Below are 18080 nucleotides of genomic sequence, written 5' to 3'. Positions count from 1 at the left end.
GAGAAACAATTGATAGAAGTTAAGGAAGAAATATGATTTACATCTTATATTTCAAGTCTTTGAAGCTGAAATTTTCTTTTATTTAGGAGACCATTGAAACCTAGACAGCATATTAAAAAACAGAGACATTACTTTGCCAACAAAGGTCCATACAGTAAAAGCTATGGTTTTTCCAGTAGTCATGAGTCAGGTATGGATGTGAGAGTTGGGTTATAAAGAAATAGTGCCAAAGAACTGATGATTTTGAACTGTGGTGTTGGAGAAGACTCTTGAGAGACCCTTGGACTGCATAGAGATCCAACCAGTCCATCTTAAAGGAAATCAGTCTGAGTAGTCATTGGAAGGACTGATGTTGAAGCTGAAACTCAAATACTTTGGCCACCTGATGCAAAGAACTGACCCATTGGAAAATAACCTGATGTTGGGAAAGATGGGAGGCAGGAGGAGACGGGGATGACAGAGGATGAGATGGTTGGATGGCTTCACCAATTCAATGGACATGAGTTTGGGTAAACTCCGGAAGTTGGTGATGAACAGGGAGGCCTGGCGTGCTGCGGTCCATGGGATCGCAAAGAATCGGACATGACTGAGCAACAACTGAACTGAGAACTATGACTTGGATTTCTTATTTCTATATTGTACTCTTCAGACATCCTGAACTGTGAAGTCAAGTGGGCCTTAGGAAGCATTAATACAAACAATGTTGGTAGAGGTGATGGAATTTGAGCTGAACTATTTCAAATCCTAAAAGATAATGCTGTTAAAGTGACGCATTCAATATGTCAGCAGATTTGGAAAACTCAGCAGTGGCCACAGGACTCTAAATGGTCAGTTTTCATTCCAAAACCAAAAAAGTGCATTTACTTCACTTTTATATATTCTACTTTTCTCCTTATTATGTTCCTGTTTTCTTTAAATCCTTTACCATATTTATAAGAGCTATTTTAAATTTCTTGTCGAGTAATGTCATCTTTGTCTGTTAGAATTGAATACTTTTTTCCTAATTATGGATCAAATTTGCTTCATCTTTGAATGCTTAGTATTCTGGGAAGGGGGGAATATAGATATTTTTGAATATTATGCTGTTGTCTGCTGGATTTTATTGTCTTCCAACAAAGAACCTTTTACTGTCAGTCACAGCAAACATCCTCCTCCAACAACACAAGAGGCTACTCTGCACATAGACACACCAAATGGTCAATACTGAAAGTAGATTGGTTATATTCTTTGCAGCCAAAGATGGAGAAGCTCTATACAATCACTGAACACAAGACCTGGAGCTGACTGTGGCTCAGATCATCAGCTCCTTATTGCAAAATTCAGGTTCAAATTGAAGGAAGTAGGAAAACCACTAGGCCATTCAGGTGTGACATAAATCAAATCTGTTATGATTATACAGTGGAAGTGATGAATAGATTCAAGGGATTAGATCTGATAGAGTGCCTGAAGAATTATAGATGGAGGTTCATAACATTGTACAGGAGGTGGTGATCAAAACCATCCCCAAGAAAACAAAAATGCAAGAAGGCAAAGTGGTTTTCTAAGGAGGCCTTAAAAATAGCTGAGAAAAGGAGAGAAGAGAAAGGCAAAGGAGAAAAGGAAAGATATACCCATCTAAATGCAAAGTTCCAGAGTATAGCAAGGAGAGATAAGAAAGCCTTCTTAAGTGAACAATGCGAAGAAATAGAGGGAAACAACAGAATGGGAAAGACAAGTGATCTCTTCAAGAAAATTAGAGACACCAAGGGAATAGTTCATGCAAAGATGGGCACAATAAAGGATAGAAATGGTATGGACATACCAGAGCAGAAGAAATTAAGAAGAGGTGGCAAGAACACACAGAACCATACAAAAAAAAAAAAAAAAAAAGGTCTTAATGACCTGGATAGCCACAATGGTGTGGTCTTTCATCTAGAGCCAGACATCCTGGAGTGTGAAGTCAAGTGGGCCTTAGGAAGCATTACTACAAACAATGCTAGGAGAGGTGATGGAATTTGAGCTGAGCTATTTCAAATACCAAAAGATGATGCTGTTAAAGTGAGCACTCAATAGCTCAACAACTTTGGAAAACTCAGCAGTGGCCACAGGACTAGATAAGGTCAGTTTTCACTTCAATACCAAAGAAGAGCAATGCCAAACAATATTCAAACTACTGCCTAATGGCACTCACATCACATGCTAGCAAGGTCATGCTCAAAAACCTTCAAGCCAGGCTTCAATACTACTTGAACCAAGAACTTCCAGATGTACAAGCTGAATTTAGAAAAGGTAAAGGAACCAGACGTCAAATTGCCAACATTAGTTGGATCGTAGAAAAAAGCAAGGAAATTCCAGGAAAACATCTACTTCTGCTTCACTGACTGTGCTAAACCCTTTCTGTGGATCACAACTAACTGTGGAAAATTCTTAAAGAAGTGAGAATACCAGACCACCATACCTGCCTCCTGAGAAACCTGTATGCAGATTAAGGAGCAATAGTTAGAACCAGACATGAATAATGGGCTGGTTGCAAATTGGGAAAATAGTATGTCAAGGCTGTATATTGTCACCCAGCTTATTTAACTTACATGCAGAGTGCATCATGTGGAATGCTGGGCTGAATGAAGCACAAACTTGGATCAGGATTGCCAGGAGAAATATCAATAACCTCAGATATGCAGATGACGCCACCCTCATGGTAGAAAGCGAAGAAGAACTAAAAGAACCTCTTGATGGTGGTGAAAGAGGAGAGTGAAAAAACCTGGCTTAAAATTCAACATTCAAAAAACTAAGATCATGGCAAATAGATGGGGGAACAATGGAAACAGTAGGAGATTTTGTTTTCTTGGGCTCCAAAATCATTGCAGAAGATTACAGTTGCCATGAAATGAAAACACGCTTGCTGCTCAGAAGAAAAGTTATGACAAACCTAGACAGAATATTAAAAAGCAGAGATATCACTTTGACAACAAAGGTCCATATTGTCAAAAAACCATATGGTTTTTCCATTAGTCATGTGCGGATGTGAGAATTTGACCATAAAGAAGGCTGAGTGCTGAAGAATTTTGATTTGTGATGCTGCAGAGGACTCTTGAGAGTCTCTTGGACTGCAAGGAGATCAAATCAGTCAATCCTAAAGGAAATCAGCCCTGAATATTCATTGGAAGGACTGATGCTGAAGCTGAAACTCCAATAGTTTGGCCACCCAATGTGAAGAGCTGACTCACTGGAAAACAAGCTGATGCTGGGAAAAATTGAAGGCAGGAGGAGAAGGGGACTACAGAGGATGAGATGGTTGGATGGCATCACTGACTGGATGGACATGAGTTTGAGCAAGTTCCTGGAGCCAGTGAAAGACAGGGAAATCTAGTGTGCTGCTGTCTATAGGGTCACAAAGGGTAGGACACAAAGGAGTGACAGAACACAGAAATTAAAGAAGTGCTTTTTTGGCAAGTAGTTAATTATGAATTTTTAAGGCTTGGCTGAAACTTTGCTATGGCAAGTGTAAAGTAGCTTTTACTCTAGGTCTAATTTCACTCTAGTACTAAATTAAATACAAAATTTATCTTAATTGTGGGAGCTCTGGGGGGTATTCCACTTACATATCCCTTTAATTACTTTCTCAGTTCATGGAATTTCATCAAGTACATGCAGCTTTATTATTCACCAACAAACTCCATGGGGCCCTTATCCAAAAGTTTTAGGTTTTTCACTTTGTATGTCCATTCTGTTTCACATACTGTCCCTCAGAACATGACCACTTCAGTTTACCAGTCTTCAATCTCCACATGCTTCACCAGGGAGACTGGTGTGCTATGCTTGTGCTTCCCTCGTTTAACTGTGGTCCAGAAGTTCTGTTCAGTTGCTTAGTCATGTCTGACTTTTTGTGACCCCATGAACTGCAGCACGCCAGGCCTCCCTGACCATCACCAACTCCTGGAGTTCACCCAAACCCATGTCCATTGAGTCGGTGAAGCCATCCAACTATCTCATCCTCTGTTGTCCCCTTCTCCTCCCACCTTCAGTCTTTACCAGCATCAGGGTCTTTTTCAATTAGTCAGTTCTTTGCATAGGTGGCCAAAGTATTGGAGTTTCAGCTTCAACATCAGTCCTCCCAAGAACACCCAGGACTGATCTCCTTTAGGATGGACTGGTTGGACCTCCTTGCAGTCCAAGGGACTGTCAAGAGTCTTCTCCAGCACCACAGTTCAAAAGCATCAATTCGTAGGTGCTCAGCTTTCTTTATAGTCCAACTCTCACATCCATACATGACCACTGGAAAAACCATAGCCTTGACTAGATGGACCTTTGTTGACAAAGTAATGTTTCTTCTTTTCAATATGCTGTCCAGGTTGGTCATAACTTTCCTTCCAAGGAGTAAGCGTCTTTTAATTTCACGGCTGCAATCACCATCTGCAGTGATTTTGGAGCCCCCCCAAATAAAGTCAGCCACTGTTTCCACTGTTTCCCCATCTATTTCCCATGAAGTGATGGGACTGGATGCTATGATCTTAGTTTTCTGAATGCTGAACTTTAAGCCAACTTTTTCACTCTCCTCTTTCACTTTCATCAAGAGGCTCTTTAATTCTTCTTCACTTTCTGCCATAAGGGTGGTCTCATCTGCATATCTGAGGTTATTGATATTTTTCCCAACAATCTTGATTGCAGCCTGTGCTTCCTCCAGCCCAGCGTTTCTCATGATGTACTCTGCATATAAGTTAAATAAGCAGGGTGACAATATACAGCCTTGACGTACTCCTTTTCCTATTTGGAACCAGTCTTTTGTTCCACGTCCAGTTCTAACTGTTGCTTGCTGACCTGCATACAGGTGTCTCAAGAGGCAGGTCAGGTGGTCTGGTATTCCCATCTCTTTCAGAATTTTCCACAGTTTATTGTGATCCACACAGTCAAAGGCTTTGGCTTAGTCAATAAAGCAAAAATAGATGTTTTTCTGGAATTCTCTTGCTTTTTCAATGATCCAGCAGATGTTGGCAATTCAATCTCTGGTTCCTCTGCCTTTTCTAAGACCAACTTGAACCAACTTGAACATTCATGGTTCACGTATTGCTGAAGCCTGGCTTGGAGCATTACTTTATTAGCATGTAAGATGATGTGCAATTGTGCAGTGGTTTGAGCATTCTTTGGCACTGCCTTTCTTTGGGACTGGAATGAAAACTGATGTTTTCCAGTCCTCTGACCCCTGCTGAGTTTTCCAAATTTGCTGGCATATTGAGTGCAGCACTTTCACAGCATCATCTTTCAGGATTTGAAATAGCTCCACTGGAATTCCATCACCTCCACTAGCTTTGTTTGCAGTGATGCTTCCTAAAGCCCACTTGACTTCACATCCAGGATGTCTGGCTCTAGGTCAGTGATCACACCATCGTGATTATCTGGGTTGTGAAGATCTTTTTTTGTTCAGTTCTTCTGTGTATTCTTACCACCTCTTCTTAATATCTTTTGCTTCTGTTAGGTCCATACTATTTCTGTCCTTTATTGAGCCCATCTTTGCATGAAATATTCCCTTGTTATCTCTAATTTTTGAAGAGATCTCTAGTCTTTCCCATTCTATTGTTTTCCTTTATTTCTTTGCACTGATCGCTGAGGAAGGCTTTGTTATCTCTCCTGGCTATTCTTTGGAACTCTGCATTCAAATGGAAATATCTTTCCTTTTCTCCTTTGCTTTTGCCTCCCTTCTTTTCACAGCTATTTGTAAGGCCTCCTCAGACAGCCATTTTCCTTTTTTGCAGAAGTGCCTTCATGCAGAACACTGGGGAGATGGACGCCTCACCTCACTTGTTCCCTCCTCTCAGAGATCACAGTCATGTACTGCATTTTGATCACTGTCTGTAAAAAAGTTGCTTCATACATTTTTTTTCCTCCAGTTTTTAGTTATTTACATCAGGAGAGAAATTCAGCTCCAGTTACTCCATCATAGCTGAAGATGGAATTTTCTCCTTAGGTGATTTCTTTAAAGTTTAGTAATTCTTTTTCTGTATGTCAGCTATATTCTTAACTGTAGCTTACTATATAAAATACTCAGATATTCAAGCAATAATGTCAATGACTTTTGAGGAAATAATGAGGAGATGGGGGCAAAAGACATATAGTTATGTTAGGTAGTAATGGTATTTGAGAAAATATTACAGCAGGACACCTACTGAAGAACAAAATGATTATATTTGATTAATTTCTGACAAAAAAAAAGGGTAACTTGTCACAATGATGAAATAGGAGATTTTTAAATGATAAAAGCTAAATAGATATGTATTTCCAGAAAAAGGCCAGTTGATGAAAATAAGTAGGCTGCTACATGAGAAAGTGAGGATTACCAAGAATGAGGCAACCTGACCTTTAGTCAAGGTACTGAACTTGAGTGATACTCAATACAAAAGGATACTTGGCATGGTATGGAAGAAGACAAGGTATAGAAATCTGTGATGGATGGAAAATTACCAGGCAATCACAAAACCAACTGTACCACAGAGAAACACCGAACTGCCTAATCTGTGTTAGTAACATTTCCAGTACATCTATGGAGAAGAAGAGGGAAATAAGTGCTCTGAAATAAAGAAATACATTCACATCATTTCTTTTATGTCAGCTCAGGGGCATACAACAATCACAGGGGAGAAAAGCTCTTTCTTTTCACCACACTGAGATTTTTCCCACAAGCCAAGGTCATCACGATGCCAAGACTGTCTTGCAAAAGCGGTTTGGGAGAGCATTATCAGTGTGAAAATGCCAAGCCACCTGCTTTGCAAAAAACAAGACACCAGTGTTAACTAAAGAAGCCATCTATAGACTTACAATGTAACTCAACTCTAGAAACGTGCAAGGCGGAAATCTGGGGCTAGAAACTATGGAAATAAGGCTAACTCGGGATTTTCTACCTCTCAAGTAGCTCTCAATTCAGAAGAATAAAACTGACATAAAATTGAACAAGTAATTATTTAGAATTTATTTTAGTCTAAAGAGAGAAAGCCACATAAAACATTGTAATTTGTAGAATTTTAAAAGTTTTAATACAATGAAAAGAATAAAAGCATTAAATTAAGTTTAATAACAGAATGTGATGTGCTTTTCAAACTTATAACTTAGTAAAATAAGAAAAGAAAAGTCAGGTTCAATAAGGTCTTCCTAAGCCACTGGAGATAATATTTTCTACATTATTCCAAGGTTCCAAAGGAAGGATTTAACTCATATATATATGAGTTAGATATATATATATAGAGAGAGATATATATATATATAGAGAGAGAGATATATATTTCTATAATTTTCTAACTACTGAGAACCTCAAGATGGATTAATTCATTAGCTTGACACAGAAACAACTATGACATCATCCTATTGAAAAAGGAAAGTCTAAATCACTGTGATTTATTTATTTATTTATTTACTTATTTATTGTGAACTCATAGCTCCCTAAAGAGGTGGAATTACAGTTAATTTGTTGTAGATATAAAATCTGTTCTGCACACTTAAGGGTTTTCTTCCCTCTTCATCATGGAGAAGTGTATAGGACAATAATAATGTATTTTATAATAATTGATACAAAAAATGAAAAAAGAGTAATTGTTAAAGCTGAAAAAGTAAAAAATAAAAAAAAAAGATTCCTTGTAATGTTAAAATAGTTTAACTTTTTTTCTAAAATGATCAAATCTATGATTAGATCTAATAACCTGAAAGGTTTCTGGATGATAGTGTCTCCAAAAACCTACCTCTTGTACATTTTTGTTTGCACTCTTCCAGAGTTTCAAATCGATTCTGATTTCCTTCACATCCTCCATATATAAATTCTTCACATTGTTGAGTGTGAATATTGAAAAAAAATCTCTTTATCATTGCTTTACATGGGCCATCATCTGCTCTCATTGCACAAAATGAATGTACAAGTTTCAATGGGGGCAACTCAGCATCTATAAGGTAAAAATAAAAGATAACATATTATCCTTCATCAACACTAATAATGCTACTTCCTTTTCACTTCCTTTTTAATACATTTTAATTTTAAGGAAAAGTACAACAATAATAAAACAGACTGCAATAAGAAACTATGAAAGTTATCCAAAAGGTAGATAAATATATAAACTCACCACCAACTTTATTAAACTGTTGGTTATTAACCAACTATTAGGGGAAAATGTTGAAACTTTTAATAGATTCTTGTTTTGCTTAAACTTGTACTAGTTGACCATATGTAATTGAGTCATAGAGATGTCTCCCTAATCAATAGTTGCATCATTTTTTTACATATAAAACAAATCTTCAAAAGCAACAATATTAGGGCTGGTACATGACTCCAACCAAGCCTTATGAAAAAAAATTAACAGGGTATCTATGTTCACATATATGTGTATATATCTTACTACATTAAACTATTCCCTAACTTTGAAAATTTATGTAATTTATTACAAATTCCAAGTAATTTATTTTCTTAAAGTAAACACACAAAGGTTTCCCCAGTAGCTCAGTTGGTAAAGAATCCACCTGCAATGCAGGAGACCCCGGTTCGATTCCTGGGTCAGGAAGATCCTCTGGAGAAGGGATAGGCTACCCACTTCGGTATTCTTCAGCTTCCCTTGTGGCTCAGCTGGTAAAGAATCTGCCTGCAATGTGGGGGACCTAGGTTTGATTCCTGGTTGGGAAGATCCCCTGGAGAGGCTACCCACTCCAGTATTCTGGCCTGGAGAATTCCGTGGACTATATAGCCCATGGGGTCACAAAGAGTCGGACACGGCTGAGCCACTTTCGCTTTTACACTATACACACAAGAACTTCTTTCTACAGAAATTAATATATAATAGCATTTTAGAGTATTATATATAACTGTATATAAACAAAAAATGACTTATGAAAAATATATAGTTTCCCTTTATCACTGAAGTTACAATTGCCAATTCAAATTCAAAAATAAGTGAAAGCATTTTCTGAGTAATACATTTTTGCCTAATTGTGAATGCTATTTGTATTCCTATATTTACTTAAAGACTGATACTTTTATACTTGACATTCCAAGTTGTTAGAAAGTTGTGAGAAGTTAGAAGGCTTTGCATCAAAGACAGTATGTGGTACATCTGACTGAGAAATAGCTCACCATGTGTCACTGAATTATCATTTTAGGTTTATCTACTCTAGATAGGGCTGACCAAATTTTGACTTATCAGTTTTATAAATATCTGATCTTATAATCAGATCTCAGAATCCCAGAAGTCATGTCAATAATTTTGAGAAATGAGCTAGCATACAAATATTCTGGCATTTTTGAATTGTATAAGTACACTCCATTATTTCAGAGATTCCTAGGGCTTCCTTGGTAGCTCAGGTGATAAAGAATCCGCCTGCAATGCAAGAGGTCCTGGTTTGAGTCCCGGGTCAGGAAGATCCCCTGGAGAAGGGATAGGCCACCCACTCCAGTATTCTTGGGCTTCCCTGGTAGCTCAGCTGGTAAAGAATCTGCCTGCAATGAGGGTTCGATCCCTGGGTTGGGAAGATTCCCTGGAGGAGGGCATGGCAACCCACTCCAGTATTCTTCCCTGGAGAATCCCACGGACAGAGGAGCCTGGCAGGCTATACCCATGGGGTAACAAAGAGTCGGAAGCAACCAAGTGACGGAGCACCGCACAACCCAACAGGGCACTTCTCATATAATATGATGGTCCTGATTCCCAAGTTACAGGTGTTGTGGACCTTTACAGACACCAAATCATTGCCGCAGTGCTTCAGACAAGCACCTTTAGAGAGGACACCTGTGGAATGTGGAAAGCATTACCTGAGTTGCCATATGCTGTATATGTAGGGAAACTATTTCTTATAATAGCTTTTATCAGGTTTTTCTCCTTGATAATTGCCAATGTTTTTGACTTTTCATATATTTGATATTCTTTATCATCATGCCAAATTTTTGTTTTGCATTTTATGTTTCAAGGACAGAAATACCAGCCTATCTTCACCCTGCTATGTAGCAATCATGCCACGTGGTGGCGCCAGCGCACCACAAACACAGAAGGGAATTGCTGCAGTCGCGGCCGCTCCTGGGAAGTGAAGACGGCGATGGGTCTACCGAAACTGCTGTGCGCCACACATTTTGCAATTATGTTATTTAATCATGTGAATTAGCCATTTTTTATCTCCATTTTGCAAATTATAAAATAATACTGCAAAAATTAAATTCTCAGTTCACACTTTAAGTGATGGCTTTAGGTCTGACCCCCAGATAATTTTATATCAGACATCTCACAGCTTCTTAATAACTGAGGGATACAGTCACAGATCTGTGTGACTGAGATTCCTTAATTGACATTTAGATCAAGAACATAGATTGACTTTTACAATTTCTACTTAATAAATTTTTCTAAATTTTACTTTATAAAAATTAAAAGTTTTTTTTTTTTCTTGTTTTTCCTTTTTCTAAAAAAATTTTATTTTGTATTGGGATATGGCCAATTAACAATATTCTGTTAGTTTTAGATGGACAGCAGAGGGACTCAACCTATTCATATACATGTATCCATTCTCTCCCAAACTTCCCTCCCTTCCAGGCTGCCACATAACATTGTAAAATGTTTCAATGATGAGAGCAGGTAATGATTTTATAGCAGTTTCCTAAAGAAAACACTAAGAATTATTAGTGCTAGTCAATTATTATTTGATTAACATACTTTACTAATTATGATCTAATAATTCATTTTTGCCATTCACATTTTATGGTATTTCTTACACAAACCCTGCATTAGAATATTCTTTATTCTTTTGTGCTGTGAGCTTGCGACCTCCCACTTGAACAACATCATGCCCGATTTGGGGAGTGATCACATGGCCCCTTTAAACACAAAGCCATGCCACCACTAAAATTGGATGAAAGTCTGTCTTGTTTTCACTTTTTATTTTAGGTAAACCTTTTCAGAAGTTAACAGCTGTGTGCTGATCGCCAATCGTGTATGTCAAGCACCGTACTGTCACGGCAGATGTGATAGAGAATTAAGTGTCAGTAACCTCCACCCCACGCCCCCATAAGTGTCAGTAACCTCCACCCCACGCCCCCACTTCATGGAACATGCAGACACTCAGACTTACTTATATAAACATTAAAGAACTTCAAGATGCTGTGACCATGTTTAATAAGATACTTAAGCTTCTCTGAGTGGGTAGGGGTAACTTTCCTTCCTGAGACTTGAAGAAAGCATTGACTGTGACAAGGATCTGCCTAAGGCCATACAATTGGAAAACACAATCAGGGCAATGTAACAGGAATTTAATCTGATGTATTGAAATAAACAGAGTTATGGTTCATATTTAATCATTTTCATAATTAATTTCTTGTATTTTATTTTTCACAGTCTGAGGATTACAATTTCACTCTTCCTTCCCCCTATCCTGGGATATTGAAAGGAAGGCTCAAGATAATATTTGGGGATGTGTCAAGTCCTTGGTTGTTAGAATCCTCCTCCTCCTGGAATTTGTTTGGAAACCTAGAACCTTAAGGTAACTTACTGCCTGGGAGTCTACATGCTACTTGACTCTCTCACTAAAAGACTGGTTTCTCTGGAAGGATAGAACACAGACATGTACTCTGCCTTCTGTGTGCTAGGAAATGTGCCAGATGCTTTTATGCAATTTATATAACAACCATCTGAATGTAGTTATTTACATCGCTTATTTATAGATTAGGACACTGGGAGTCAGAGAGTTTATATCAACTCATCTAATTTTGCAAAGCTGCCACGTGACAAACCACAAATGCATATTTAGGCCCATCTGATTCTAAACGTTATGAAATATACTTGCTTTTCTCTAAATGTTCCCTGATCACTTTGTCTCTCCTAGTCCAAAGGAATGTTTTTTAAGAAAGTTTTCACCACAAGTTTTTTGTCATTTTTGTTTTATCAAGAAGTTTCTCTATTTCATCCTCCCTGCTGGTTGACTTAATTTTAAAATGTCTACTATTGACTTATGACAGAAGCCATAAAATCTCGTAATGTTTTTCAATAAAATACTAGTACATTATTTCACTGAACTTCTATAAAATGATGGTGTGACCATGCCATAATGTAATAGATGATATCTCCAAAATTGAATTGAGGCTGACACTGTGCTTAATCACTCAGTTGTGTCTGACTCTTTGGGACCCCATGGACTCTAGCCCAGCAGGCTCCTCTGTCCCTGGGGATTCTCCAGGAAAGAATACTGGAGTGGGTTGCCATGCCCTCCTCCAGGGGATCTTCCCAGCCCAGGGACTGAACCCAGGTCTCCCACATTGCAGGCAGATTCTTTACCATCTGAGCCACCAGGGAAGCCCAAAAATATTGGAGTGGGTAGCCTATCCCTTCTCCAGGGGATCTTCCTGACCCAGGAATCAAACCAGGATCTCCTGCACTGCAGGTGGATTCTTTACCAGCTGAGCTACCAGGGAAGCCCTGAGACAGACAAAGGATCTTGCTGACACAAGATTAATTGAAAAAACAAACAAACAAACAAACAAAAAACCTGCATAAGTCTGTGCAGCCAGTCAGCTAAGTGGTCTTCACATCTGGCTTTACAATCAAGATTTTTCCTTATCCAGCTGGATTTGGTCTGTATTTACCCAGAGATTTTAAACTTGGGTTTAATCATTGATGGGTTAATTCTGTTTTCTTGGCTGACTGTGGCAGTAGCAACAACTTCAGGAACCTCCTGATTAACTGGCATGCACTTTCTCAACCTAAGTGAGAGAACTTCTTAGACTAGGTGAATACTGGGAACACATGGACTCTTTTCTCCTCCCACTTCCTAAAATGGGATTGCCTGCTTTTCTCTTATTGGGATTTACTTTAATCTCCGTGTTCCTTCGCTACCTACCTCCAGAATATTAAAATTTTAGCCATCCCTTTTTTGAGAAATGAGCAGAATGAAGGATTAGATCTCATCTCATAGTGACGACATTCCTAGTTTGATAAGACACAAAATGGTTTTTAACTTTATCCAATAACATTCCATCTTTAGGAAATTTTCCCAACAATATATATTTTTTTCTAGTGGCATATAACAATAAGCCTTTACTTTTCACATATGGATAGGATGCGACTGAGTATAAGTTACACGTGGATGCTGTACTTCATTGAGGGTGCACCAGCTCCTGCATTGCTCAAGAGTCAACTGTATTTTACTTTTAAGCACAGAACTTTATGGCAGTAGAATTATCTTCTGTTATCCCCATCTCCTGGTATCCAGCTTGACTGTATTCTCACATTGGACTCATATGAGAAGCTCTTGTTTGAGGAATATAAAGGTGAGAAGAGAGAAAAACTGAATCCTTCAATGCCTGCCATTTCCTTTTCCTTCTCACACTTTCCCCAGTCAAAAGGTGACATCAAGGTTCATAGAGAGCTATATCTATATAATTTTTTTTACTTGCAATTTTCCAGAGATACTTCAAGTTTTCATATACAATCTGAGAAATGAGAGATCTTCTTCCCTAAAGTGACTTTTTTTGTACTAAGGTTTTGGACAAATATCATTTCAATAACGCTTCTTTTTCTTCAAGATGAAGAAAAATATATTCATTTTTGGATTAAAAGGATGAATGCTTCTAACACTTTACCTGTTATGTTTGTATATTCTTCACCTTCCTCAGGAACATCATTGAGAAGGGCAGAGGCACAGCTAAGCAGCAGACATACAGAAACCCCCAAAATCTGTTCTTTCTTCATTATGTTAATCATCTCTGAAATATAAAACATAGACATACCTAATAAATAGAGAGTTAATGTAGATTTATATACAATTTAGTAGGAATCATAAGCATACCTTTGACATTTATGACATTCTATGACATTAATGTGTATTCTCATACATCTCTTCACAAATTCCATAAGTCATATTTAAAACATGCGTATTAGCATTCAATATTGTAGACACACATACATTCAGTGCATATAGCTAATAATATTCAAATACACAGGTGATATTTCAGCTTGAAAATACACACTTAAATAGCAATAATTGAGACATGGGTGATGCTAACCAACATAACTAAGTATGTATTAAGATCCATTTTCATATGCAATTCTATTTGCCACATCTTTTTCATAACTATTCTTTTCTGAGTCAGAACTAATTTTATTTGAATTTTTCTATTGTTTCATGAATACAACTTTCAATTTCTGATTCCTCTTTCCCTTTACTACCATGTTCAAAAAAGAAACACATTTCCAAATGTTGATCTTTGTTTCCTTTAAAATATATTTCTGTTTTTACACAGTTTCCTAACCAGATTTTCTATGCGATTGCAGACAGAACTGTTGAAAAAAGAAATGTCTTAACATTATAGCCAGTTGTTTGCCCCAATTTTTCACCATCAACTTAAGGAGTTATCTCATGCAAAAGAGTTTCACAGAAAAGTGACTTTAAGTGATAAATCAACACATTTACAGTCTGTAGGAAACAGATTTCAGAAGAGTGAGACTTCCTGTTTCAAAATTATTTAAAGATCCATAGCAAAAAATAATGGAAAAGCACATTTAAAGGCTATTTTTCCTTTATATTCAAAAGTGGAAGGAAATGTGTAATGTTCACTCAGCATGGGCAGAGAAAAAGAAGAGAATGCATGCACATTCTCAGTCACTGATGCCATCGGAATCAGGAAGGAAAGAGCAATGCTATCAGGATATGTTCACAAATGCAGGAACTGATATTCCATCAAAAACAATTTAGAGAGTATTTTGTTTATGTCTATAGTGGATCACAGCTACGGTATACATCTTTAAAGTGTAGTCTTAAATAACAAATAAAGTGATAAATGACAATTTGTATTAAACTTCATTAAGATCACTAGTGAAATGAATGGATAACCTATTTTCTCATGACACTGCAAATATTAACACATTTTAAAATTATATTTGGTAGCAGTGCTATATACCTTCTAAATCATATCATAAAGTACTTGAATCCAGAAATATATATATATATTTAAATGTATGCACAAATATACATATGCAACATTGGCCTTTCACCAATATGGATTTGAACTATGTGGGTTCACCTATACGTGGATTTTTTTCAATAGTAAATGCTATAGTACTACCTGATCTATGGAAATTTTTGGACTTGGAACACTGATATACAAAAAACATGAGCATGAAGGGATCTGCATAAGGAGGGCCTAGTCAAAACAGTATGACTACTTTTCTTCATGGATTAGGTTCACAAAGCTTGAGCACAGAAATGATAGGGAAGTATCCCACTACTGAACCAATATGCTTGAGGTCAAAAGCTGCAGGATATTAGCACATATTTGGTGGACTACAAAAGGGTCAGGAACTATGAATATGTCAAAACACTGTAAATATTAATGTAAATATCTGAGTTTAAGGGTGGAGTGGATAGGTGTAGCTTCCAGGAGAAGTGGGTTATTGCTTCCAGAAAAAAAGGGAGTTGAACAGAAAAAACTATGAGCCTGTTATTTAACAAGCCATAGCTAATTAATGACTGATACAGATCTTGAATTCAAGTGAGCAAACTGCTAGTTCAGTGCTCTTTCTTCTCCATAATATTGCTTCTGAAAAGTGACCAAAAGCATTAAATAATACAATTTCTAAGAGCAATGTAGAAGACTGATTTGGGTGCACCACTGAAAAGAAATAGTACAGCATGCTATAAGATTCATAAAATTGTAACTTGTGGTGATCAGAGAGAACTGATTTAATTATATGTTATTGTAATTTACTTATTTTTTAAATTTCAAGATGCATTACACTGCAAAGTGACAAGATAAATAACAAACCCAAACTGAAGCTGTGTACTGATTGACCTACTTCTTATACATCCTTGCACCTTTCTGCACTCTACTGTCTTAATAGCTGACCCCGTTAAAAATATATATTACCCAATCTAGTATCATACACAAAAATTGATTCAAGAGAATTCAACCATCTAAATGTGAAAGGTAAAACATTAAATTTTAGGAGAAAAAACCCAGGAGAATATATTTATGATGAAGTTGGCAAGCATTTTTGAATCAGGATATAGACAGCACAAATTAAACACAATAAAATACTGATAACTATTTCATTAAAATCAAGAAATTCTGTTCATCAAAGGAAATATCATTAAGATATTGAAAAGGCAAGTTGTGAGGAAGTATTTGAAATTCATATATCTTAAGATTATATAATAAAAATGTATAAAGAACTACAGACAAATATTTGATTAAAACTGGATTAAAGATTTGTTAAGGAAATTAAAATGGAGGAAGTCTTATTCAGGCTGCAGAAGCAGGAGAGCAATAGCAGGCCTCTGACCTGCTTCTGACCTGCCTGCCCACCGCCTGCATTCCCAGCCTGCTGGCAAGCACAGCAAGTCAGGCAGCAGTTTAGATAAGAAATGGAGTGGGTCTTGGAATCTTTTAAGCCCCCAGGGCCTGGCCAGCTTCCCACTGTCCCCTCTAGCCCCAGGTCTAAGAAGTCTTATGACTTATAAGGTGAAAGAAACAGCATTGTAAAAGTTAAAGTTAAACCAGAGCTGCATTTTTGCGTGCAAACCGATGACAGTATCAGGTTGTGCCCTGGGGTACAAGCAATTGCAACCCCCCCAAACAGCAGTTTGAAGTCTTGCCAATGGGGTGGATGCACCGCCTGGGACCTTTTCCCAGTTGGGACTCCAGATTAGTGTTAACAAGGGACTTCCCAGCACTGGTCAAGTCTGGATATTGAATGGCGGAGTTTGAGGATGTATGCGCTGTTACTTTTTTCTATTGCCTCTACATTTCCTCTTTTAATAATCGTATACTGAAATTAAGTTGGGCTTCCCAGGTGGCGTTAGTAGTAAAGAACCTGCTGCCAATGAAGGAGACATAAGAGATCCAAGTCTCATCCCTGGGTCAGGAAGATCCTCTGAAGAAGGGCATGGCAACCCACTCCAGTATTCTTGACAGGAGAATCCCATGGACAGAGGAGCCTGGCGGGCTACAGTCCATAGGGTTATAAAGAATCAGACGTGACTGAAGCAACTTAGCATGCACACATACTGAAATTAAGGCAAATAATCTATTAAATATCAAAATTATTGTGTGTAATAAAGTGGGCTCTTTTGTTAGTGAACACATCAAACCTAAAATAAAAGTAAAACATCAGCAAAACAAGACGGTATAGGAACTTTTCAATAGATTATATACATAGAGCCAATATGCATGGTATACGATGCTCAACATTATTACTCATCAAAAAATACAAATTAGCACTATTGTGGGGGACTACAACTAAAATGAATAAAAACTGACAATACAAAATGTTGGTTAGGATATGAACTTTTAATTGTTGGTTGGATTATGCTATGGTCTGACTGTGTTTCCCCAAATCTTAATGTAGAATTCTAACTCTCATAGGTTTCAGTACTAGGAAACATTTCAGAGGTAACTAGATCACAAAGGAAGGTATTAATGTTTTTATAAAGAGATCCCACAGAGGTCCCTTGTACCTTCCATCATGTAAAGTCACAGCAAGAAGGCATCAGCTGTGAGCCAGGAATAGGATCTTCACTCTTAATAAATCCCATTTAATTTGTAATCTGACATCAGAAGTTGTTCAAGCAAGAGTATATTGCATATACGTGTCGAGTCAGTGACTAGTTGTATTTAATAATATGTTAGACACTAACGGATATTCAAAAAACTAGAGAAAGCCTTGACCCTTAAGGAATTTATGCTCAACCAACTGCATTCTATACACATGTAATGTTAAGTGCTAAGATAAATTGTGAGAATATCTTTGCATATACTATGCACATAGTAGTGGACAATAAATATAATTATTTACCTTGAATAAAAATAGTATTTATATACTGGGGCAATAAACTAGAAATTCTAAGTTCAGCACTGCCAGCAATCTAAGTAACCTTTGGAAATACATTTATGATTATGAACCTGATTCATAAAATGCAGGACTTGAAATAGATTGTCCTTAACTTCCATTTCAGTTCTAAAAATTTATGCATTTGAAGTAACACATTTTACTTACTTTGCAGAATAACTTATAGTTATATTGCATAAATTACATTTTGTAGTCTCTTTAATGATAATTTGTAGCATCCATTTTATCATTTTAGTCAAGGTATGTTCTTAGAAT

The 18080-nt window shown here is 37.2% G+C and overlaps 1 protein-coding gene across 2 annotated transcripts in view; it reads right to left on the bottom strand.

The window, feature by feature from the left end:
- Positions 1-18080, bottom strand: part of TFPI (tissue factor pathway inhibitor) — a 77972-nt gene that overhangs the window by 30344 nt on the left and 29548 nt on the right. For both annotated transcript variants that reach the window (XM_061135779.1, XM_061135780.1), the window contains exons 2-3: positions 13562-13684; positions 7704-7901 (exon numbers count right to left, since the gene is read on the bottom strand). In XM_061135779.1, the coding sequence (XP_060991762.1) occupies positions 7704-7901; positions 13562-13682 (319 nt within the window). In that variant the 5' untranslated portion in view covers positions 13683-13684. The remainder of the gene's footprint in view (positions 1-7703; positions 7902-13561; positions 13685-18080) is intronic.

The sequence above is a fragment of the Dama dama genome, chromosome 33 (assembly GCF_033118175.1).
Source record: "Dama dama isolate Ldn47 chromosome 33, ASM3311817v1, whole genome shotgun sequence".
NCBI classification, from domain to species: Eukaryota; Metazoa; Chordata; class Mammalia; order Artiodactyla; family Cervidae; genus Dama; species Dama dama.
The sequence above is the reverse complement of the archived record's forward strand: the minus strand, read 5'-3'. Positions and strand labels throughout refer to the sequence as shown.